This window comes from Lichenostomus cassidix, chromosome 1, assembly GCF_008360975.1.
Source record: "Lichenostomus cassidix isolate B80296 chromosome 1, HeHo_3.0, whole genome shotgun sequence".
NCBI classification, from domain to species: domain Eukaryota; kingdom Metazoa; phylum Chordata; class Aves; order Passeriformes; family Meliphagidae; genus Lichenostomus; species Lichenostomus cassidix.
The window spans coordinates 105,113,779-105,137,244 of NC_139479.1; the positions used below are offsets into that span (position 1 = coordinate 105,113,779).

The following is a 23,466-nucleotide window of genomic DNA, read 5'->3' on the forward strand; positions in this document are numbered from 1 at the left end:
TCTACCTTGTGCACTTCGCGGAATAAACAGTGTCTCCTTTCCGAACCTGCTCTTGTCCGTGTAAAAGACACCGCGGCCAGGCTCTGTCGGAGCCCTGCAGAGGAGGGAACTCGGCGGTACTTTCTAGCCGCAACCGAAGGGGATAAAGGCGGATGAACTGCTCCGGCACTGCCACAGCCGCGGTCTCTGACGCCTCATGCCGGCGGGAGGCCGCGGGGCACCAAGGCGCCGGGACTACCGCTCCCAGCAGCCACCGCGCCCGCCCCACCCTGCCCCGGCCTGCGCATGCGCCTCTGGGACGGCACGCACGGCCTCCTCGCTAACGGTAAGGTTCCTCCCCGCCCATTGGCTGGTACCCGCCGGAACCGGCCGAGCCGCGATGCGCGCTGGGAGTTGTGGTTTTGTCGCCCTGGCAGCAGCTGACCTGAGCGGGGCGGGTGGGACACGCGCACTACCGTTCCCGGCGTGCCCCACGCGGCCCGGAAGGAGCCGTCAGCGATAGGAGCCACGCGCAGACATGGCGGGGCAGATGGCTGTGCTGGGTGAGGCAGGGATTCGGCTGGGCTGGAGGCGCTGGGGAGACTGCGGGGCTGTCGGGGGTCTTGCTTCCGCTCTCGCATCTTTCTGCCGCCGGTTCGCCCCGGGTTGGCCCTACAGGGCGGCACGGGCTTCCCGTGCTTGGTGTGTTCTGCTGTGTCCAGTTCTGGGCTCCTCTGTACGGGAGAGACATGGAGCTCCTGGAGCGGGTTGATGATTAGGCGATTGGACCTCTTAGAAGGAAAGGCTGAGGGGGCTAGGGCTGTTCAGCCTCCAGAAGAGACTGAGAGGGGACAGCGTCCCTTTCTGCCAGTGTCTGCAGGGAGGGGTCACAGCATGAACCAGGCTCTGCTCCGTGGTGCCCAGCAATGGGACAAAAGGCCATGGGCAGGAACTGATGCTCAGGAAACTCTGCCTCAACACGAGGAGGTAGACTGATCACTTTACTGTTCAGTGATCGAGTAGTGGAACAGATTTTCCAGTGAGGGTGTGGAGTCTCCCTCACTGGAGATATTCCAGAGCCGTCTGGACACAATCCTGTGCCACGTGCTCTGGGATGGCCCTGCCTGAACAGGGAGGTGGGACCAGATGATCCACGGTGGTCTCTTCCCACCTGACCCATTCCGGGATTGTGTGAAAACCACAGTGCTCAATGGCACATTGCTCAGAAATGCCTGGGAAGATTTGCAGCCCAGAGCAAGCCAGGGCTTTCTGAGCAGTCTGTTTGAAGTGCCGCTATCACTGCCCTTCCCTGCTGGGAAAAAAAGAGGTCATCCAAACAACGAACTGTTCTGCACTCAAACTGGTCTACTGTTCGGTTTCAAGGCATAGAAAAGATTCAGAGATGTAGGAAGATGGTTTTTTGGGAGCTATGGCTGAAACAGAATGAGTTTGCATGGTTTTGTATCTCCTTATTTTTAGACTTCTGGTGAAGATGGAGGTGTTGGAATTGGAAGTTTGTCGTTTCACTGTGATTTTGTGCAGCCCCATTAACGGGATGTCTTTTCAGGGTCATTTGTAGGCAACTCCCCCCAGAAGTACTAGTTAGCTGTGTTATTGCAGTCACATGCAGAGAGAAATAGAATTATTACAGTGTGGTGATATTTTTGGCTTGTCTGTCTCTTGGGCTTTTGTTCCTTAATCAGTTGAATATTTAATGCCTGAGATTCTTGACTTTTAACCACTCTCTATTGAGAAAGAAATTAAAAACTAATTAGGTAGCTAAACAGGCTCCAGAGTGTGCAGTGAAACTGCAGGAGGTGCCGTGTGTCACACCATGTCATTTGTGTTGACTTGTAGGTTTGCAGAGTAGATCCTCTAACCCTGCTGTTCCCAACTCTGTGTTTCAGGCTCTGCTGTGCTGACTCTGCTCTTAGCCAGCTACCTGGCCCAGCAGTATCTGCCCATGCCCACCCCCAGAGTGATTGGGATCGACCTCGGCACCACCTACTGCTCCGTCGGTGTCTTCCTGCCGGGCAGTGGGGATGTGAAGGTCATTGCTGATGAGAATGGGCACAACAGCATCCCCAGTGTTGTCTCCTTCACACACACAGGGGTGCATGTGGGCTATGAAGGCCTGGAGCTGGCTGATGCCAATCCTCAGAACACCATATATGATGCCAAGAGATTCATTGGGAAAATCTTCACTTCAGAAGAACTGAAAAGTGAAAGCAGCAGGTATCCCTTTAAGGTAAGCAGCCACCATCTTCAGTTCCCTCCAAGCAGTAAGGTGCAGGACGCAGTCCAGGCTGGGCATGAACACATCCAAAACAGCCCTAGGGGCTGCTGGAGGGTGAGAGGCTGGACATGCCCTGGCTGTGTGCACTGGGAGCTCAGAACCCCCCGTGTGGTGGGCTGCAGCCAAAGCCCCGTGGGCAGCAGGGCAGGGAGGAGATTCTGCCCCTCTGCCCTGCTCTGCTGAGACCCCACCTGCAGTGCTGCATCAGCTCTGGGCTCCCAGCACAGCAAGGACAGGGAGCTGCTGGAGCCAGGCCAGAGGAGGAACCCAGGTGATCAGAGGGATGGAGCAGCTCTGCTGGGAGGAAAGGCTGGGAGAACTGGGATTGTTCAGCCTGGAGAAGAGAAGGCTTTGGGGTGACCTAACTGTGGCCTTCCAATACCTGAAGGAAGTTACAGGAAAGATGGAGAGAGACATTTTGCTAGGGCATATAATGACAGGACAAGGAGGAATGGCTTTAAACTGACAAGAGAGAAGGTTTAGATTAGATGCTAGAAAAATAGTTCTTTACTGTGAGGGTGCTAAGGCCCTGGTACAGGTTTCCCAGAGAAGCTGTGGATGCCCCATCCCTGGAAGTGTTCAAGGCCAGGTTGGATTTGGGCTCTGAGCAACCTGCTCTAGTGGAAGGTGTCCCTGCCCATGGCAGGGGGTGTTGAACGAGATGACCTTCAAGGTCCCTTCCAACCCAATTCTATGACAGCTCAAAGTTGTGTGGGTGATTGGCTTGTCAGACCTTGAGTCATTTGGCTCAATCTGATATGTCTGAAAACCCTAAGAGGTATCCAGAGAGGGGAAGGAAACAGTTGTGGAAGTTGTGTACCTCTGCATGCGAGCTGATAATAATTTGCCAGAGGACTGTGTGTTTTCCTACTCAGAAATGTGTTTCTGGGTAATGTTCCAGTCCCTTCTGTGAAAGGATAAATTTCGACTTGAGATGCTAACTGTGCTTTTACTTCTCCCTGAAAATGTAAAATAAAACCACAAACAAACAAAAAACAATAAACAACCCCCCCAAAAAAAACCAAAAAAGTTTTAAAGTCACATCTTCTCTGTCCCAATGTGTTTTTTCCTTCAGCACTTTACTACTTACTTGATCGTCAGCAGAACTTGAAAGTTTCTTTAAATAAAACAAAACCTGCATTAATTGAGCATGGTGCAGAATTGGCTGAAAAAATGAAAAAAATCAGGTACTGCAAGTAGTCTTTGAAATTTTGGTAATTTTGTAGTATTGTTAAGCTGTTCCAGTACCAAGCCGTTGGATTCTTTTCAGAAACCTGAAAGGTAACCTAATGATTAAAAAAGCATCCCTTCTCTCTTTGAATGTGGTATTGGAAATTCATTGCACAGTCTCTAGGTCTTGACTTTTTCAATATGTTTTATGGGGGCACTGTGGGTATCAGTTTTTTGCATATACTTGGACCCCTTAAGTGGCATGTTTTGTATAATACTCCTGATCAAGGAATAAAAGTGATCCAGAAATGGTAAAAGCACATTTAAACTTTTCCAGAAAAAAAGAGACTATGTGCACTTAAAACATTTGGTGGGAGCAGGGGAGGGGAGCATAGGAGAGAGATTTCTCACTTGGGGGTTGTGTCGCTTTGTCCTTCTAGATTGTCAACAACAATGGATTAGCTGCATTTTCTGTGACAACTAATGAAACCTTTCACATCACTCCAGAGCACATTGGCTCTCAGCTGCTGCTGAAACTGAAGAAAATGGCAGAAGCCAACCTTGGCATGCCCATTTCCAAGGCTGTCATCTCCGTGCCAGCAGAGTTTGATGAAAGGCAGCGGAATTCTACCATTCAGGCAGCTAACCTTGCAGGTGACATCTCTCTGTTCTGGTGTTTTTCTTGGAGGCCTCCAGGTCTATGTCATTAACAGTAAGGTCATTGTGGAGGATATAGAAACAGTGAATCAGTGACAGAGAAGCTTTGAATAGATTTATTGTGAGGAACAACAGAGAACTTCCTAGTACCGGGTGCAGCTGGCTAATGCAGACATAGATGGCTGGAAGAAATAAGTTTTACTTCAGGGAAAACAGTCTTTTTGATAATCTCCAAATAGAGGGACTGTATAGAGCACCCTTGGACAATAATTTAAACAGAAATAGAATGCATGAAATAAATCTCCATAGCAAGGTTTCTTTGCAAGCCATGTGTTTGGGCAAATCATGGTTTGTGATTTCGCCCTGATGCTGAAGCAGTATTATTTTAGGATTAAATAAGGAAAAGAGTTCATTGGCTATTTCTGCTTAGAAAACTACTTCCTTAGATCTGACACTTTACTCAAAGTGAGTGTGGTTAAAAAGCCCTAACAAATAATGGCAAATGTTTTTCTGATGTAAGAACTGCAGTTTTCTGATGTGTACCTGAGTGTTGCTTGTTGCCTCTGCTCTTTGTAGGGCTCAGTGTTCTGCGAGTAATCAATGAGCCCACAGCTGCTGCTATGGCTTATGGACTCCACAAAGCTGATGTGTTCAATGTTCTGGTGGTGGATTTGGGTGGAGGAACTTTGGATGTGTCTCTGTTGAACAAGATGGGAGGGATGTTCATCACACGAGCCATGGCAGGTGAGAAAAATGCTTTTGTTTCTCAATGAGTGAGGGGCAAAGTACACCTGAAGTCAGCGTTGGAGGGGCTTTTTAAAACATACCAACCATGTCACAGTCTTCTCCCAATGGATTCTCAGCTGCTTTTCATGCAATATTAGGTTTGTGGCTGGTTCAGCAATGAAGACCATAGAGTCACAGGTTTTGGCTGACCCAGAGGAGTAAGCTGTGGTTTCATTTTATCCGTGGCTGTTAACTTCTGTGCCCACTAATAAAGTGCTGGCGCATATTACAGTTACTTTGACTGGACTTTTAGGGGGCTGGGGTTGTTAAAATTCTTCCTGTCACCTTTGTCCAAACTAGGAATACTTGGCAAATCATTGACCAGTGTTTAGGTGCATCCTTTGTGTTTGTTGCCAGTTCAGTTGTGTCGCTGTTGAGCAGCTAGCAGAGTAATGAATGCATCGGTTCTCAGTGGCAAGAAGGAATGACCTTTATTGTTTTGATTTCATCACATTTATAGAGTTCTCAAAAGTCACCCAGATTGGTCAGTCAGAAGCTTTCCCCCAGGCTTGATTGGCCAGGCCTGCACTGCCCAAGTTCTGGGACACTGTTCCAAAAACATCCAAACTTTATCTTTATTTACAAAACACAAGAAAACTTCCCATGAGAAAAACTGTGCTAGCCACACAGTTGAGCAGGTTTGGGAATGCTGTTAACCCAGAAGTTTTGTGATTGGTGTGTGAATGATTCATCACTGGGCACAGAGTTCTGGCAGCAGTGTTCATCAGATTGTAGTGAAGACACAGCCATGTTTCAGCTGACCTGCATGCACAGAGGATGCACAGAGGTCTGAGGTGCTGTGCCAACTGCCTGTGTTGCCTTCAACGAGCAAGTTTTGATCTGAGCTCTACTGCTGCTCAGTCCAGTCAGAGTGGAACAGCAAGAAAGATTCAGCAGCTTTACTCTGATTTAGTTAGACAGAGGTCCACTAAGTGAATTACTGTTTTCAGTCAAAACAAAACAGTGGAAATTATTATCCATCATGTGTTCAGTGGACAACAATTTTGTCTATATTTGCAGCTCTGTGAGCTCATGTGCCTGTCGTTCTTCTGTGATTGTTCTGGCTCTTGAGCAGCATCTCTGAGGGAAAGAGAAGCAGCATGCTGCTTTCTGAGGCTTTGAAGATGCTGTGTCTGATGCCTTCTATTCTGATCTTTCAGGTAACAACAAACTTGGAGGACAGGATTTCAATCAGAGGTTGATGGTGTATTTATATGATCAGCTCCGTCAAACGTATGGTTCTCTGCCAACACAGAAGGAGGAGATTCACCGCCTCAGACAGGCTGTGGAAGCAGTGAAATTAAACCTGACTGTCCATGAGGCAGCTACACTGAGGGTGCCGTTGAGTCTGCCAGCAAACAAACTTACAAAAGAACTTTCAAAAAGCCAGGTAAAAACAGACAGTGCACTGAAAGGCAAAGCCTCACAAAACACAAAAGACCCAAAAAATCTTGGAGACACTTCAGAAGTAGAGGACAACTTTGTTGAAGTTGTGTTTGAAACAGAAATCTCTCGGAAGCTGTTTGAGATGTTAAATGAGGACCTTTTTGAGAAGATTCTTGTGCCCATTGAGCAAGTGTTGCAGGAAGGCCACCTGCACAAAGCAGAAGTAGATGAAATTGTGTTAGTCGGAGGCTCCACACGGATTCCCAAAATCCGTAAAGTCATTTGGGACTTCTTTGGAAAGGAGCCCAACACCTCTGTAGATCCTGACCTGGCAGTTGTGACAGGTGTAGCCATCCAGGCAGGAATTCTTGCTGGCTCCTGGCCTCTCCAAGTCAGCGCTATAGAAATCCCTAACAAGCATTTACGGAAAACTAACTTTAACTGAAAAGAAACTCTTCCCAATTGTATTCCAGCTCTCCAAAAGGATCCATACTTATCTGACTGGCAATAGAACCTGATCTTAGCTGTATTCTGTTCAATTTTCACCTGTTCCAGTTAGGTGTTACTGGACACCTACCTGTTCTAAAGCTTGATGTTATTTTAAAGGTACAAACGAGTTCTGAAGTGTGCTGTGTTTACTTGGAGATGGGATATTGGATGAAAATGCCAGTGATGACACACCACATTTTCTTGCTAAATTGTCTTAGCAAATCATGGAGTGGTGTGTGTTTAAAACATGAAGGGAGTGTGACCAAAAGTTTGAGATGATGTGGGACTGAGGTATTCCCAGGTCCAGTGCATTTACTTTGCAGGACTGTGAAGCAGCGTTAACGCACAGAGCACTGGCAGTGTTCAACTTACGCTTATTTTTTAGATTGAGCCATCTGAGCATTTAAGCACCTTTCCAAAAGGCATCTTGCAGCTTAAATGAGACTGAAGCACTCACTTGATTCTTCTGCTGTTCATAACAGCATAACAGTATTGCTGAGGCTCCGTGGCAAATTGTCCCATGTTTAGGAAACCTTATTGAAAACACAGCTCTTGCCAATGCAGTTACTTGGTCTCCAAGTGCTTCGTTCCTGACCTGGCTGTGATGGTTAAACACAGGTGCTGCTGTTTTACCACTGATGTTCTCCACGGAGAACAAGGGTGTGTTGCCAAATATTCATACCTGCCCCTGCCTTATTTTAAAACTGTGGTGGTTTTATGTATTCTAGAGCCACACTTGCCTGTCTTCCCTTGACTTTGACCAACGCAAATTTCAGCGTTGTACATTTACAACATGTGACATCTTCTCCCTGAAGTACCCCAAGCCATACTGTCCTCGGGGAGAAAGTGTGGGACAGAAGGGATGGCCTGGATGGAATGTAGTTCCTGTAGTCCTAGTAAATGAAAATTGACCCAACTACTTTTTGCTTTTTAGCTCACATGTGGTTTAAGTTTTGTCCTAATCGCGCTCTAAGCTAAGCAGAGGTTGTAGCTGTCCTGTGGGAAAGGAAGCAGTGTGTGTAACTCGGGGTTTGAGGTGGCACTTCTCAGGACTCTCTTTTAGGCAAATAGGTCACTATCCAGATATTTTGCAAATGTTTGAGGAGAACGTTACTGATCTGAAAAAAAACTGAATTGGTGACAGTTTTCTCTTTGGAGGGATTAAGCAATAATTAAACACCAGTTGAATTCTCTGTGTGGAAATTTCTACAATAAAAATATATCATTCAGCTAAGACTGGTTTCAACATCCATCAGCCCAGTCTTCATCAGGTAAGCTCTAGTAACAGGTGGTTTTAAGCATTTTCTTGTCTTCTGCAGAATAATTTTGTTTGTATTAACTTTGCTAAGATAAAGTGTGGGGCCTAGATTTACTGTTTTAACCTATGACTATATTAAAATAAGCTTATTACTCTCCTGGCAGCAGGCCTGATTTATGGCACTGCCATAAATCAGTGTTGCTGATTCAGCTGTTTGCATAGCTATTGTCTAAATGCATCTTTGAAGTAATCCAATTAAAAACCTCTTAAATTGAATCATACTTGCACACAGCCATTCCATCAGCATTGTTTAACTTGACAGAGGATTCCCAAAGTACTGCTAACATCTGTTAAATCTCCCTGAGTTGAAAACCAAAGTGATTTTTTTATTTGAGGATTCTTTTTTCCTTTGTGCCTCTTTGAAAGTGACCCCAACTAAGTCTGTATGGAACTTCCAGTAACTAAAACTCCTGCAGTGAAAGAAGTGCCTCTTCAGTGACACCATGGATGAATGCCAATATGTGGTACAGTCCTCAGTTGCTGTTGGGGTTCTTTGCTTTGCAGATAGAAATGTGTGTTCAACATCTGTACCAATGTCTGTGGACTCATTGTGGCCTTTCCTTCTGCCCTGCTGTATATTCATCTCAAAATCCACTGGAGTTACAGTAGGACTTTGGTCTTCATGTCTTTAATGCACTGTGTAAAACAAGCAGACCTGTATAGAAACAGAACCACGTCACAGTGAAGTAAAATGATTAAAAGCTTTTGCAGTTTTGGGACAAGTTAGGTAGGAGCCATTAAAACTCTCACGGCAAATAAATGAAATACTTTTCTCTTTCACATCCTCCTTCACCCTGGAGGACCTAAATCTCCTTCAGTGTTAATCTGGGAATTGGAAGGGAAGGGCAGGTTGTTTACTTGAAAAAAAATTCACAGAAGGGTATTTATTCAGATTTCTATACAGGTTGGATATTTTAGTACAGAAGTTACTGTGTACATTGGATATCACAATGCATGCTTATTTATTGAATTTTCTGAATTATTTATTTTGTATCTTTTAATACTGTATTTTGGCACAAACAATTGAATTTTAAAGACAAGTCCACTGTACTAAGTGGATATTTGCAGGTATGCACATGGGCTGCTTACCAAAAGTCTCTCTGTAAAAAGGTTGGTATTTGAAGGCTGAAATCTTTCTATAATCATTACGGTTGCCTGTGGTGGTAGGTATGTAACAAATTTCTCTAGCTAAAGCTTGTTAGGTGAGTTGAGATTCTGAAAGCACCAAGAGGCTTCAACAATTGTGTGTTCCTAAACTGTTTCCCAATGCAGATGATGAAATGCATTTTATAAATAACATTTTAGAATGTTTTTAATAAAAGCAATTTCTATCCCTTGGATACGTCTTCTTTCACTTTCTCAAGGAAATTCTGTCTTCCTCAAATTCCTTTGAAGGGTAGAAGATGAGGTTGTGTCAGCTGTGAGAGAGTTCCTACCTCTGTGTTGTCTTGGGACCTGTAGAGTCTGGAGGGCCTGAACAATTACAGTGTTTCATAAATGTTTCAAAACTGGCAAAAAGCAGAAATGTGTCTCTTCCTGTGAGGGAACTGGGGAGTTTCCTCTCAACTTCTTACCAGTTTCCTGGGTGATAGTGCCAGGAACGTGTAGAGCAAGGGCAACAAGCAGGGCTGAGGGAAGCAGCTCCTGAAAGGGTGGTGCATGTGGGATTTTTGAATGCTGTGGGGAAGGAAGTTGGAGCAGAGCATAAGCAAGTTCTGCTCCATGCTCCTCCCTGTGAAAAGGAACACCTCAGTCATGGTTCCTTATAAGCCTCATTCTTCAGGTCTGCTCTGGTCCCCTGCCTGTCCCACTCTTGCTATGAGTAGTCCCACCAGACAAGATTGGGACCCAACCCCAAATACCAAGGAGGTTCAGGGAATTCCCATTTGGAGGAGGAAGGACAGGAGGGGCAAGGTGTGTGCCAAGCTGCAGGGCTGCCACATGGCTTTGTGCTGGCTGGTGTTTGGTGGGTCAATACTGAACTCGGTCAAGTGGCCCTTCTTGGCTTCCTACAGTGAGTCTCCAACATAGATGTGTGAGGAGGGGAGAGGAGAGGCTGCAGACCCTGGGTGATGTGCTTAAGGCAAAAGTGCCTTTCCCTGCCCACCCTAAGCCCGTTAGGGGGTTTGCTTTGGTAAGCAGTTGCTGTGTGGAAACACATGAGGAGCATTTCCTGCTGCTTCTGCCTCCACTGCACCTCTTTTTCTAAAGTTACAGTCAAATGTGAGGGGTACAGCTTGCTGAAACGGAAGGAATGGCCATTTGGCTTTGCTGACACTAGTCCAGCATTTTCTTTTCTCTCATACTTTGCCATTGTTCAGTCTGCAGCTCTTGCAGTTGCAATGTAGTTGGAAGCTGAAACTACAGCTTATGTCAGCCTGGCAGTAAGCACAGAAAACCCTCCTCCCCACAAATAAAAGTAAATAAAGCAAAACCTACCATGCACTGGTGCTACCCCTCAAACTGTTTTCTCTGGACCTTGCAAAAGGAAATGGTCCCTGAGGTACTGAAGGCTACCTCTCCTAGAACTTTCTATTGGGCAAGAAATTAAGACTGTGCTTGATATAAACTAGGTGTCAATATTAAACTAATACAACAGGGATGTAGCCAGGAATTTTATTCAGTTTGTTGGGGTTTTTTAAAGCAGTTGATAGAGATCTTGTCTTAAGAGAAGATTGATTACACTGGTTGTGTTGGTATTAAATGTCAAGAGCTTCAGGAACTGCAATAAAAATGGAAATTACTATTTATGTGGCCTACAGAAGCAGAGTTACATTTAGCTGACACTTTGAGTAAGCGTATGTAACCTGTCCTGCTGCTGTAATTGGTATGGAAGTTTACATTAATATTTACTAGTAAAGAGGCAGCTCCACCTGACTGCATTTTTTTTGGGATTCTTTCCTGATGGGATTTTGTAATGCTTAATTAGATATGTAAGATGTTGTTTTCAGTTATTCAGAAATCACAAAATATAAACTGACTAAGGGGGCATGTTTATTGCTTCAAGAACTACCTAAGTGCACATCCTAAAAACCAGCCCTAAGTGACATCTGCCTGTGTCCACACAGCAAGCAGTTTTGTTTTTCCTGAATGTGTAATCATAATAAGAATTACTAACTAAATGCGCATAACTTCAGAGCAACTTAGTTCAAGCTAATTAAGACCAGCATGTGAACAGCAAGATTTATTTTTCAGTCTTTACTAATGCAACAGTTTACATGCCATGAAAAATCCTTGCTTTCTTATGTTGTCCCAGTACCAATATAGTAAAAACAAGTGATTTTATAAAATCTGAAAATTATTTCAAGAAATCTGATCAATATATACAGATTGTAGTAGTAGTAAACAGTAAGACTGCAAGAAACTCTTGAGTAAACTAGTTGTTTTATATGGAATATAAAATATTGCAGCTATCTGTGTGGAATGCCAGAGATCCCTTGAGCATTCCTTAAGAATTCACTCATTAGGTTTCTTTATCTTCTTGTCCCAGCCTCTGCAACCATTTCAGAAAAGGCACCTTTTTGTTGTAACAAATTCTGTGGTGTATCATATTCTAGAATCCTTCCTCCATCCAGAACAAGCACTCTGCAATGTAAGAGCAGAAAGATTACAGAAGAAAAACCAGCTCTTCAGCCACATTTTCTGATCCTAGTACAGGTATCTCTGGATTATGGGAATGCATTCCAAGGAAGTAATTTATTTTTCAAGTGGCTTATCAAAACTAACTTACCTCTCTGAATCCATGACTGTGTGCAACCTGTGGGCTATTGTTAACACTGTACAGTTGTGAAACTCTCTTTTGATGGTGGACTGCACAAAGTTATCTGTTTCCATGTCAACAGAAGCTGTTGCCTCATCTAGGACCAGGATTTTTGTCTTTCGTAGCAAAGCACGGGCCAGACAGACCAGCTGTCTCTGCCCAACACTGTTAAAAATACATTTGAGAAGGGCAAGTCAGGCACAGGGAGGAAAGGGAGCACAAGATAAAGCTGAGATTAATGTGGGGTTGTCTGTACTTCTTTCTTAACAACACCTTATGCTTCTGAAAAGATTACTGAAATACATTCATCTTGCTTTGGGACTTTCTTTCTCCTTGTTTAGCATATCTATAGTAGTTAAGGTACTCTTCAACACCCATAGCTGAGCTTTAAATGTTAAACCTAGTCTTGTCTTCAGTTTTTATATTCACATTATAGTGGGCATTTTGAATGAGTCTGATTGAATGCTGAACCACTTTTTAATAATGTTCAGTGTAAAAGTTTGGATACTTCTAGATGTTAGCTGTAGTATGTGCCTTCTAGAAATGTCCTCCTGAAAATGATCTGTCAAAAAAACCCAGGTTGATATTCACTACACTCTATTTAAGACCTGTCCCTTTGCTGCTGAAAATTTCAATATTTGTCTCCTTAGTGTAGAGTTCTTTTATTTCAAGTGTCACTGTCCTTACATGACTATGGGTTAATGTTTTACAATATAAAACTGAGTTGCTTTGCCTAAGCAAATAGAACAAAATAATAAGCTCTCTGCATTTTGGTGCATTTTGAATCTGTTGGGGTGTTTTTTGGTGGGTTGTTTTGGGTTCTTTTTTTCTGGTTTATTTTTTAAAATTTAAATAAATGAGCACTTTTCTACCCAAATCTAATGAGGTGCTGCATGATTGCAACACCACGCCCCCCTTCCTTACACTTTCTTATATACTTGAGCTGAAAATAGTCAACTCCCTTGGCTCCCCACACAGCACAGGCCATCAGAATTTATCCCACTGTGACCAGTTGGTCACCTCAAAGAAACTTGCACTACCAGAATAGTTCTACTAAGAATGACAGGAGATGTGTCACTTTTATCCTGATACCTTCTGAAGTAAATTATCTGGAAGGAACACACAGTTTTACAGTACTGGAAAATAACTGCATTAGCACTTTCTTGATTATGTACCTGAGATTTTCACCACCTTCTGAAATCTCATGAAGGAGCTTCTTTGGCAGTGACTGGACAAAATCCTTTAAGTCACACAGTTCCAGCACCTCCCACAGTTCAAGATCAGAGTGTTTTCCAAGTGGATCCAGATTTGACTGCAGTGTCCCAGAAAACAAGATGGGGTCCTAAATAGCAGCAAAATGTGAATGCACAATTCCAACAATTCCAACATGATCCTAAAACAGGCTGTCATAAATCCTTACATTTACAGAGGGAACTGAGACAAATGATCTTGGAAATGGATCTTTGCAAGGGAAATTGTAACAGTTTGAAGCTGGTGAATGGGATGACAGAAATTGCATGCAGTCTCTGTGAGCTCAGTTCTTCATTAAGGTGAAATATAAAGGACAAGAAATTTCTCATGCATTCTCTGTGCTCTGGTTCTGTGGCTCACTAAAGACCTGCCCAGCACCTGGCAAGTGCCACAACACATGAATTAATACTACACTTATGTTTATGAAGCACTGGATACTATATTCATGAGCACTGTTAAGAAAAATTAGAAGGCTACGACTCTAAGTTAAATATTCTTAATTTCCTATTGGAAAGATGACATATTCAGCAACAAGAATACCTACAGAGATTTATATACAGAAATAATGCTCTTAGAGACACTGAACAGACTCCTTGACCAAGTGCAGCCACAGTGGCTGTGACCCAACAGGGACAAGAGGCCAACAGTCACTAGGCAAGTTACATGCAAACAGAACAGTGATAATTTCAAGGGAGCTCAGTGACCAAACAGGATGGTTGAAGTGGTAGCAGAGCTTGTGCCTGTTCTTCATTTAAACTTCATGTTACTTGCACTAGAACATTAAGTAATTTGTAAATCTGTACTTTAGGGTAATTCTTAAAAACTGTTTGTATGGGATGTATTTGGTTGATCTGAAAAAGTTACGTGCACACTGTCAGCTTTGGTACTTTGCCATGCCCTTGTTTCTGTCCCAGATTTTTACCTTCATCCACTCTCCTGACCTATGTGGTTCAACATTCCAGACTCCACCTACTCTTCACAAGCTTCAGTCTCCATTTTTTTCACCTTTCAGTTCTATTCTGATCCCAGCCTGTAAGTTCACTGCACTATTTGTTTCCTCTCTCAGTGTAGTTGTCTGGATGTGGATCCAATGTACTCCATCCACAGTAAATCAGACTTGCAGCTGCAGTTGAGAAAATACTGTGTAATTCACAACTGTCAGGTGGTGTGTAGATTTATACAGTATTAGCTACTTAAGACAAATATTAAAACCAATTATTTAGTAGTTGAAGATCTGTGGCATAATCTAGTTTGGTGTTGTATTCTCATTTTTGAGAATACAGTTACACCAAAAATCTATATCAAAATGAGAAATTATATAAAAATGGTGAATTTGCCATTCCCCTGAGCAAATACAGTTCTCAAAGAAAAAGCAGGCAAGTATTTGCAGGAATCCATAGGTATTTTCTTTTAATAATCTTTTTCTTGGAAAAACCCAAGCTATTTTGGTTTAAATATTAACATCATGTCTATGCCTGGACTGTGGGTAGAGATACAGGAAATATTACCAAGGTTAAAGCTCCAAAAAGGCTAGGAAAAAAACAATGCCTCCCTTTGAAAAATGTCAGATAAATTTATTGCAAGTGATGTTAACATCACCCATTCACAAAAGTGTTTGTATGGATGGCATTCAGGGAATGTGCTAAAAGACTTCAGGTCACCACTGAATTTGTGTCCTAGGTTTTACTTAATACTAGAGCATTTCAACATAAATCAGTTTACCAGCATGAAGACAATCCTAATGACACATGACCTAATCTTGAGTTTCCTAGCCTATTCTGAAGTAAGCAGTGAAAGCTCTGCATGACAGACCACAGCAGATTAATTTAAATACATAGTACATAACTTGTGTATACATCACTTTATTCCCTACAGGCTTCAAACATAGTTGGACCTATTTTAAAATATTTTTTGCCCTCAGATGGGGCTTGGAAACACCATATGTAGCCATTCTAGCTACAACTGTTACAATAAATATAGCATATAAAACCTAATGTCATACTTGTGGTCTCCATGTTTTGAAGCTTCTTCCAAGTAACTGCCAAAATTCCACTGGAATTTTATACCTCTGTCTCTTGGCAGCCTTGGCAATGGACTTAGAGGTTATAATTCCTCCCAAAAATTGAATGTTTTGTGCTAGTCAAAAAAGAATAATAGTTATTTGTAAACCACATCTCACCTGTGGAATAATGTTAAGATTTCCACGTAGGTCATGGAGTCCAATAGTTGATATATCAATTCCATCAATAATTATTTTGCCTTCACATCCCTCCAGAACTCTGAACAAGCAATTTGTGAGTGTCGATTTACCAGCTCCTGTTCTTCCAACAATTCCAACCTGAAACAGAAAGCTTTATGACAGAGACTGTAACTTTCCATGCCACACATTCTAAATGAAAAATGACGTAGGGAATTATAGGATACAGTGAATTCAGTTTCACAGCTCCCAGTCCAGTTCTCCCACAGAAGCTATACAGCCCATGCCTGGTTCAGTGGAAATCCTTTCAATTTCCTCTCCCTTTTGTCCAGCACTCCTCAGCTCAAACCAACTACTTTAAGTCAGGTCTCATCTGGATTGCTTGATCCCAAGCCCAGTGTTGATCACCACTAACCTGGCAGTCTATTTCTCTGCACAAACATTCAGCGAAGTGGACAAGAGGTTTAATTTAAAATTTGGATCTTCTTCCTTAGAACTGCCAAATCCATAAAACATTACCTCAGTATCTCACAGGGATAAGAATTTCTACATTATTTCTACAAAATACTTTTCTCATTTGTCTTTTCTTTACTCTCCTCCACTTAACATCTTCACCATTCAACATCATCTTGCTGCATTTAGTATTGGAATCTCCTTATCTGCGATATTTTTAAAGTAGAAAGTTGGGAAACAGAAATTTATACCCCTGACTTATTTCTTATTACATACAGTACCTTCTCTTTACTCTGTGTCTGAAAAGAAACACCATTCAGGGCTAAACCAAGATCCTTTCTGTAATGAGCCTTGTAGTTTACAAACTCTGTAATTCCTCTGTCAGGCCAGCCCACTGGTGGTCTTTTAGACAATATCCATGGTTCCTGGAATTCAAACATAAACATGGGGGAAGAGTAAATGAGAATGAAAAATAGAAGAGTCATGCTCCCAAGGGCTTTTACACCTGTGTGCTTGACATGGGCACCACTTTCAGAAAAGAAAAATAGCCAAGGAAAACTGACTTGAAACAAATGTCTCACCAGGCATGAGGTGAGTAAGAGTTATGGGTCAGACAGGCCTCTCTTCCTCTCTTCCCCTTTTCAAATGCTCCTCTTGATTACACATAGCACAGAGAGTACACCTAAGCTACAGCTGCATTAGTGTTACTACAAAATTCACTGCTACAAAGGATAAAAAAAATTTACTGGTGAAAATAGGAATAAAACTGCTATAACTATTATAAATGTAATGAAGAAGCTACATATTATTCTCAAATAAAAATCCCACAAACCCCAGAAAATATTAAGTAAAAATTACCTGCTATTACCACTCACCAATATTAAAGTCAATCTAATTGGTCATTTTCTGTGCACAGAAATTAAATATTCACAATGAATGCTCAGTCTTCAGGAAGAATGCTCACCTCTTTATCCACTGTTGAGTATTCACAAATTCTTTCAATGGAAACTGCATTGGTCTCGATTTCACATGCTCTACGCACCCAAACACTTAGAATCTGAATCACCTGGGGAAATATATACATCAGAGAACAAAAAATTTGACTCTACTAGAAATACAGCACCCTAATTCAAAAACTTACCCTGAACGTAAACACCTCATAAGCTGGATGCTTAATCACAGATGCCAAAAAATGGACAGGATATCTTGGCACATCACATGAACCAATGATTAGAAAATCCCTGATCTCAGTGTTCCTCTGAGCGCTTCTTGTCTGCTTTCAAACTGCCTAATGGTTGTCATAATTTGCACTGATGTAAAAGCTCCAGATATCAGAAACTACTTCAGGATCATCAGAGACTGTGCAGTATTTGTGTGAAATGTTGAAAGGAAAAAGATATATGGCTCATGTTCTGTGTACTACTCTTGCACTATTCCCTAGGTAAAGCAAGCCAGCAATGCAGAGCAATGCATTTGTAATGGAGATATCTGTTGGCTCTGCCAAATTTGTCACCTTCAAGCACTGGGGATGCTCCTGCAGACAGAATCATCATGGAATGGCCTGGGTTTGAAGAGACCTTAAAGATCACCTAGTTCCAAACACCCATGGTACCAAATCTGTGATTAAATATTCCCACTTCTACAGGAAAAGAGTGAGCCAAACCAATTCTCAAGGTCAGCCTTTTGGAAATGTTTTTTGCAGCTAAAGAAAGAACTGTGTCAGTTTGACAACAGATGAAGGTGAGCAACTGTGACTGTCATCACCAAGTACAGGATGATATAAAGGAGATTGCCCTATCTCTGAAGAACAGAAACTCTTGTGACCTGGGTGGTATGTGGAAATACCATGACAGATAATTGTCTGTTTATTATTTTTTAGATTTCTATTCATTAGAATCTGTCAGCTCTGCTTCTGAAGCTCTTACCACAGTGACAATCTGGACAATGCTGGCTACTAAGCATCACAAGATTAATGAAAATTGGATGCTTAGTTTCAGTCTATGTAATACTTAAGATTTATTCTAACTAGTAACTCATCACTAAAACTTACCTTACTTAAAACACACTTCAAATATGTGGTTCTCACATATTACTTTTGCAAGGGCAATGCCAAAGTAAATTATTTTACTGAATTTTAAGTAAATGTCCCTACATAACATTCAGTATGCGAACAAGAAGTTAAATATTAAGTATAGTTGTACATGACTATGCTTCTTTCTTGGTTCAACAAAACACTTTAAAAAAAAACATACCTACTTTCATTAACCTGATTTTTAAATATGTTTCAAAAATTACTATTCCATTTATATTCAAAAGTGGAAAATAATTTATTGTAAGCTTCTCAGTATTAATGGAATTCAAAGGGGAACTCTGTCCTGCCCAGGGAAATTAAGTTTCATTGATGCCCCCATGTATATTCACCTATTCAACTTCATTATATGTATAATTCTCTTTTCAGATGCAATGTGGTAACAGAAAAAAGTTTCTATTATTACTTACATTTAGAGCATAAGCTATTGATAAACCCACTGTAGAAGAACTCACTGTATTTCCAGACAGTACTACAAACAACGCAGCAAAGAACACCATTAAATTTCCCAGAAACTCAAGCCTGACAGATAGCCACCTGTAGTAAATCAAGGCAAAGAAAAAATGAAATTACCTACAAAATTTTTTATAGTCTATTGAACACTGAGATCATTAGATTAGCAATTCACCCACTCTACAAAAGAAATAAATGCTATCATTTCCATTTTACAGATGAACTGGGGAGGGAATATGACATATCTGGAATTGGCAGCACCACTAAAACCAAAATGCATATGTCTCAACCCCCTTCACTCCTCATATTCCTTTCCTGCTCCTCCTATCTGAAAAAGCGTTCAGGTGTAGGACTGAAAAACAGACCTGAACACTCTTTGCTCATCTAGGACTGTAACTGAACTAAATCACAAAGGAACATGAGGAAACAGACTTTATTTCCTTCAACCCAAGATTCCACTCTCAAGAACTCCCTGGTGGCTGTGGGTACAGACTCCAGATCACTTCCACATGAACAACTGAAATATAAATTCCATTTGCTCAGAAACTGGCAAGAGAAAGTATTAGTTGAAATGTCACACAGTCCGTGCTTATGATCTATTGTTAAACTTTTTTTTCCTTTCTTCTTTTTAAAATATTCTTATCCCAAACAACACACACATATTTTCTATAGACCTGCTAGTTTCTGGTAGACAAAGAGGAAATCATCCAGTTGCTTAAACATGATCTCTGCATTCATTACAAAGAGTGGTGGATAAATTGCTTGTCACAGAATGACAGAAGATACTGAGTTGAAGAGATCCCCAAGGATCATCAAGTCCAACTCCTAGCCCTGCACAAGAATCCCACCATGTGCCTGAGGGTATTGTCCAAACACTTCTCTGTTTCCCAGTGGCTTTCCTCTGACTAAAGGTAAACAGTGACTTGTGGAATTCCACAGAAGGAGCTTCAGCCACAAACACAAACCTGCTGTCAAGTACCTGTTTGAGATGAGGTTGTTGTAGATGCAAACCAAGTTCTCATACACAACATCGTTGTTTTTCCTAATGAATCTCTCCTGATGGCCAAAGGCTCGAATTGTTGATCTCCCTACCAGAGTCTCACTGAAGTGGGAGATCACTGGGGACTGTGATGCTCCTACCAGCCGCCGGATTTGTCGGGAACTCGCGATGTAGTAGCACTAGGAAAACAGCACAGACAGGTGCCAGTTAAGGATTCTGATATGTTATCCCTGTAAATTTTCAATATGGAAAAAATTGGAAGTGTCTACCTAGAAAGAAAGTATTCACAAACATTATACAAAAAACTCCTACTGTCTCTTGGGAGACACCAACAATGTAATGGCGACACAAGTGCAGTATATAAATTACTGGCAAGGTTAAAATAAAATAACATTACCTCCAAATTCTACAGAAAGTGGGCTGTACTACAAGAGATATGTGACAACCAACTAAGACTGCAGTGTAGCTTTCACGTTAGAATGTCCTGCATCTTTCTCAGATGCAAGCCTGCCTTTATTTTTTCAATGTAATGATGTCTGTATTTCAATTCCTTAGCAGAGACTAAGCTCATGCACTCTTTTCCTTCCTCTATATTGTGATTTTAAGAATCTTTAAGGTCTTTAATCACAGACCATACTTTGAGCATCAAGAGGCAGAGATGCAGCCATTAGTCCTTCTGAAGCATTATTTCTTGGTTTTTCAGTAGCATCATTGACACACTAAATAAAAAAATTGCACAGGTAGCTTAAGCATCATTCTATATTGTTGTAGGGTTGCCCTTCAACTTTTAACTTTCACTATTGTGTACACCTTACTTCTCCATGTAACTTCTTGCTGGGATCTATATCAATATTGTATCTTCCAGAGAAAAAGCAAAGTATGAAAAGAAACAGATAGGTTTTTAAAATTTACCAAGTATTACAGGATATATTCAGGAAGTATTCAAATTTCCTTTCAAGAAGACTGAAGACTTTTTCTGATAGTAATTTCAGATGTTTTGGATATATGGATGCATTTTTTCACAATTACAAAGAATTTGAGCCTGTATCCTTGATTGTTTTATACATTTCATCCACACACATCTAGAAATCCCTACAAAAGACAATGCACTTACTTGGATAGTAAAATAAAAGTATCCCAGAGGAATAACTACCACTATGAAGAGTGGTGAGGCAGATGTGATAACCAGAATGGTTCCAATAACATCCAGTGTACAATTCAGCCAAGTTCTCAGGTAGAAATGGAAAGTGACATCCACTACAAATAAATCCTGTAACAAAGAATCAAGATTTTGTGAGCAAATTCCATTAAAAACTTTGAGAAATCACCCTTAAGAAATGGACTAAAACCAAAGTATCTTCCATAAACACTAACAGGACTCCCCTGATTATATCCTAACAAAATGTGAATTCATGTGTTATTATTATTTGCCTAAAACCAAAACAGTCTGAATAGCTTTTACACTATTCATGGTAGTAGAACAGGCTTAGAGTGTTTAAAATCCACAAAACACAGCTCTTGCTATTTTGCTACTTAATATTTTTTAGCTTACATAAAGCATCACAGTGAAAAGGAGCCCAGGAATTAAAATCCTAGCTCTTATGTTCTCCTGTCAATAATTCTAGAAGTGTACTGAAATTTACTCTCAGTAATCTCTTAGTGTACATGGTAAAACTTCTCCAAACCCACTTCATAATGTATTGCTACCAAAGACTAGGGGCTTGAGTGAAACTTAAAACAACTGATCTTTCACTGCATTATGCAGCCACTCCTGGGTCTATTCTAGGGAACACCATCAGCAGTCACTGTGCTTCAGGTAATTTGTAATGCATGGCAACAATCTAGGTATGATGAGAGTGGGAAGTACTAAAAGCTGTAGTAAATAACACTTATTAGAGGTTCCAATTAAAGCCAAAGCAGTACAAAAATAGAAAACCGTATTCACTTCAAGTACCTCTGAGAATGTGAATTTAATGTATTAGCCAGCTTACACAATAACATTTGATTCTGACATGCAATACAACGTTGAAGAAAAAGTAATTTTTAAACAGACCAGGTTTAGGTCTGATAAATCAATTACACTGCAGGAATAGTCTTTGAGGAATGGCCTCCTAATGGTCTTGGATAGGCTCTATATAACTTCTACCAATAACGTCTTTTAATGATTTTGTAAGAAAATCGCTTGAGACAGTTCTCTAAGTTTTATGTGCTGAAACTTGCAGTGCTTTTCTTTCACATCACTGATGTTTTATCAATAATCAATTACAACTGAGTCACTCGAGCTTCATTTTGATAAAACTGAAAATATGCATGACTTTTCCTTTTACCTTTGTGAATCTACTGATGATCTGCCCAACTGGGTTGGTTTCAAACCACTGAAGAGGAAGGTGCAAGACGTTGTCTAAGAGTTGGTAGTGCAATGCCCAGGAAGCAGACAGGGAGCCCCTGGTGAGCACATAGGCACCACAGCAAACCAGCAGCCCTTGGGAAGGGATACAGTAAAACACAGCATGAATGGCTGGGGTGGGAAAGGGGATGGAGCTTGTTTCTGTCACTGTTTTCCACCAGTCAGCAATCCAACAGGTTTGCAATCCAACTGAGCACTCCCTCTCTCAGGTTTACAAATGTACATATTTGCATTTTGTTGGTACATCTTACTACTCGATCAGAATGTTTTTGCTGCCATTAGGTCTCTCCTGCTAGCACACCACTACACACCAATGCTGCTTCCCCCCTCAATGAAATGGCAACAGAACTTCATTAGGCTCTACTTGGATGTTCCCAGAATTCACAAAGTATCATAAACAGTACTTTCTCTACATGTCTGTATATGTCTCCTGCTCTTCCCAGGTTTAACTATCACACCTTGTTGCATGCCATAAAACAACCAGCATTGCTTCTTAACTAATACACTTTCAGGTAGGTTAAACTTGGCAAATGGTGAGAAAACAGTCATAAATGCCCATCCTTGCCTTGAATGAATCCCAGGAGCCCATAGATACCAAGTTTATAGTTTTGTGATTGTTTCCATTCTGCGAAATCACTAACTTGTGCCGTTTCTGCAGTCCAGGTGCTAAGCCACAGATTTTGGCCAATGGCCAGTGCATTTTGGCCTATATAAGCAGCTACAGTCAGCCACATCCAGCACCAGTCGAAGGCTTGCAGGTACGTCAAAACAACTGACATTTTCATCTAAAAATAATAATAAAAAAAACACATTAAAAAGAGGAGTCACTTGTAAAATCATTATCATTGTTGAAGGCAAACACACATTATATAATGGGAACTGGATATATTAAATTCAGAATCAATCTAAAGAATTTTTTAATTAAATGTGATAAATTTGGTATATAAAATCATGCTGGGAAAAGGTTTCCTCTCCCCCAAGAACATTCTTTAATGGCAATCTTGCTTGCAACACTTTCCAGTGTCAGACTTTTACATATGTAGATTATACAAAACAAAGAAAGAAAAAGAAAAATTAAAATAAAAAAAAACAACCAACCAATGAACCAACCAAGAGTGCAACTGCTGGCTGTTTGTAAGAAGCAAATCTTACTCCATCAATGGAAGTAGAAACTTTAGAACTACCACTCTGGGCTACTGGAGCCAAGGAAATTAGTGTCAGCAGGAGAAAGTTCTCATTCTTGGTGCAGATAAGGACTAAAGGGGTCAAACTCAGCTAGGCCACTTGAAAGGCAGAACAGGTATGAGCAGATTTATGAATTTCATTAAATGGTCTGAAGTGAAATGAGCTGTACTCAGCACAAACTGTTCTGTCTCTTCTGTAAACTCACTTTTTACCCAAGCACCTATTTCTACCACCTTGCTAGAAAATCACACTTTCTTCACCCCTCCACACTACTGCTCTCATTTCAATTAAACTATAGCCTCCCAGGAAGTTTTTACCTTCTACACACTGTTTCACTTGTTCTTTTCCATCTCTCTAGCTAAAATGGCAGATTTTTTTAAAGGATACTGCAGAAAGTGTGCTTCTAATGTGAGATAATCTTGCAGCAGTATTACCATGCAAAATTTCTAGACTTTGCTCTGTCACAAAACTGTTAAAAGTTCCTAAGACAGAATGTTTTTCTAACAGTGGTAAAAACTTTTTCATCATCTTCTTTCTGAAATGTGCAAAACTAGACTGACTAACATGTCCTTGGAAAATACAGCCAGTAG

The 23,466-nt window shown here is 41.3% G+C and overlaps 2 protein-coding genes across 2 annotated transcripts in view; one reads left to right on the forward strand and one right to left on the reverse strand.

Moving 5' to 3' along the window:
* The first annotated feature begins 417 nt into the window (after window positions 1-417).
* Window positions 418-9,421, forward strand: HSPA13 (heat shock protein family A (Hsp70) member 13). Its single transcript, XM_085075048.1, has 5 exons — window positions 418-542; window positions 1,887-2,227; window positions 3,886-4,099; window positions 4,679-4,846; window positions 6,049-9,421. The coding sequence occupies exons 1-5, from the start codon at window positions 518-520 to the stop codon at window positions 6,717-6,719; spliced, it is 1,419 nt and encodes a 472-aa protein (XP_084931174.1). The 5' UTR covers window positions 418-517; the 3' UTR covers window positions 6,720-9,421.
* Window positions 9,422-11,238: 1,817 nt separating this feature from the next.
* LOC146445487 (multidrug resistance-associated protein 1-like) overlaps window positions 11,239-23,466 on the reverse strand; it is a 28,432-nt gene continuing 16,204 nt past the window's right edge. The window contains 11 exon segments of the mRNA XM_085075033.1: window positions 11,239-11,666; window positions 11,812-12,006; window positions 13,017-13,183; window positions 15,272-15,430; window positions 16,024-16,167; window positions 16,707-16,808; window positions 18,242-18,368; window positions 19,264-19,463; window positions 20,399-20,554; window positions 21,612-21,766; window positions 22,257-22,476. Coding sequence (XP_084931159.1) covers window positions 11,555-11,666; window positions 11,812-12,006; window positions 13,017-13,183; window positions 15,272-15,430; window positions 16,024-16,167; window positions 16,707-16,808; window positions 18,242-18,368; window positions 19,264-19,463; window positions 20,399-20,554; window positions 21,612-21,766; window positions 22,257-22,476 — 1,737 coding nt within the window. The 3' untranslated portion in view covers window positions 11,239-11,554.

Bases quoted from the DNA above. Each gene is read 5' to 3' on its own strand.
- HSPA13 (XM_085075048.1), top strand. From the start codon at position 518: ATGGCGGGGCAGATGGCTGTGCTGG. The intron at 4,100-4,678 runs GTGACATCTCTC...TGCTCTTTGTAG, and splicing joins TCAGGCAGCTAACCTTGCAG to GGCTCAGTGTTCTGCGAGTA. The intron at 4,847-6,048 runs GTGAGAAAAATG...CTGATCTTTCAG, and splicing joins CATCACACGAGCCATGGCAG to GTAACAACAAACTTGGAGGA.